Source organism: Penaeus monodon, chromosome 22 (genome assembly GCF_015228065.2).
Source record: "Penaeus monodon isolate SGIC_2016 chromosome 22, NSTDA_Pmon_1, whole genome shotgun sequence".
NCBI lineage: Eukaryota > Metazoa > Arthropoda > Malacostraca > Decapoda > Penaeidae > Penaeus > Penaeus monodon.
The window spans coordinates 3,197,533-3,199,242 of NC_051407.1; the positions used below are offsets into that span (position 1 = coordinate 3,197,533).

The 1,710-nt window shown below is 43.2% G+C and overlaps 1 protein-coding gene across 1 annotated transcript in view; it reads right to left on the reverse strand.

Moving 5' to 3' along the window:
- LOC119586828 (proclotting enzyme-like) overlaps positions 1 to 1,710 on the reverse strand; it is a gene marked incomplete in the record, with an annotated part of 21,177 nt that overhangs the window by 9,487 nt on the left and 9,980 nt on the right. The window contains 2 exon segments of the mRNA XM_037935551.1: positions 6 to 127; positions 1,550 to 1,650. Of these exon segments, the coding sequence (XP_037791479.1) occupies positions 6 to 127; positions 1,550 to 1,650 (223 nt within the window).

The following is a 1,710-nucleotide window of genomic DNA, read 5'->3' on the forward strand; positions in this document are numbered from 1 at the left end:
CGTACCACTAACACCTGTGACGGAGCATCTAAGTCGGGACTGAGCGTTGTTGCCTCGAATTTTCTCGTGCAAAAGATACACGAACTCCATTGCCGTTCTCTGAGCAGGTCCGTCTTTCCCGCAATACCTGAGGGGAGGAAGACGGGGGAATTAAAGGGAGATGGGAGAGGGGAATAAAGGGAGGTGGTAGAGGGGAATAAAGGGAGGTGGGAGAGGGGAATAAAGAAAGGGAGATGGGAGAGGGAATTAAAGGAAGGGAGATGGGAGAGGGGAATAAAGAAAGGGAGATGGGAGAGGGAATTAAAGAAAGGGAGATGGGAGAGGGGAATAAAGAAAGGAAGATGGGAGAAGGGAATAAAGAAAGGGAGATGGGAGAGGGGAATAAAGAAAGGGAGATGGGAGAGGGAAATAAAGAAAGGGAGATGGGAGAGGGGAATAAAGAAAGGGAGATGGGAGAGGGAATAAAGGAAGGGAGATGGGAGAGGGGAATAAAGGAAGATGGGAAAGGGGAATAAAGAAAGGGAGATGGGAGAGGGGAATAAAGAAAGGGAGATGGGAGAGGGGAATAAAGGAAGGGAGATGGGAAAGGGGAATAAAGAAAGGGAGATGGGAGAGGGAATAAAGGAAGATGGGAAAGGGGAATAAAGAAAGGGAGATGGGAGAGGGGAATAAAGGAAGGGAGATGGGAGAGGGAATAAAGGAAGGGAGATGGGAGAGGGGAATAAAGAAAGGGAGATGGGAGAGGGGAATAAAGGAAGGGAGATGGAAGAGGGGAATAAAGAAAGGGAGATGGGAGAGGGGAATAAAGGAAGGGAGATAGGAGAGGGGAATAAAGGAAGGGAGATAGGAGAGGGGAATAAAGGAAGGGAGATAGGAGAGGGGAATAAAGAAGGAGATGGGAGAGAGAATTTAAAAAAGGGAGATGGGAGAGGGGAATAAAGATAGGTAGGAAGAGAACTAAAGAAAGGGAGAATGAAGAGAAAAATAAAGAAATGGAGGAAGAGAAATAAAGAGGAGAGAATGAAGAGAAAAATAAAGAAAGGGAGAAAGAAGAGAGATTAAAGAAAGGGAAATGAGAGACAATTAAAGAAAGGGAGAAAGAAGAGAGAATTTTTAATAAAGGAGAAATAAGAGGGAACTAAAGAAGGGAAGAAGGAGGAAACAGCAAAATCAAGGGAGAGAAAAAGAGAACAGAAATGGAGAAACAAGAGATAACAAGAAAAGGAGAAAGAAGAGAAAACTAAAGAAAGGGAAAGACGAGAAAAAAAGAGGGAGAAAGAAGCGAGAAATAAAAGGAAGAAAGAAAAATATCAGAGATAAAGTCTTAATTCTCAACTGCAAGAAATATAAATCTCCACCAAAGGCATTTCGCTTAAAAAAATGTAATTATTCGCCGAAGGAACACTAAATCCACACACTATACGAAGCATCAGCTCGATATCTTGAGTCCTATATAGAGGGATCAACGGTATAGCAAGTTAAACAAAACTGAAAGGAAAACACACAGTTTAAATCAGTTATTACGATGAATAAATCGGTAGCAACTTACTCGTCCGCAGAGTTTTCGTCAGAGACCAAAAAGTGCTCCTTTTTGCACTTCAAGAGAGAAAACTTCTTACAGCTCAGTTGCAACTTGGTGTTTCCACTTGGCTGTGGGTGAGTGAGGGGCACCAGTTACTTGGGTCAGGGATAGCAGACGGCTAAGTAAAT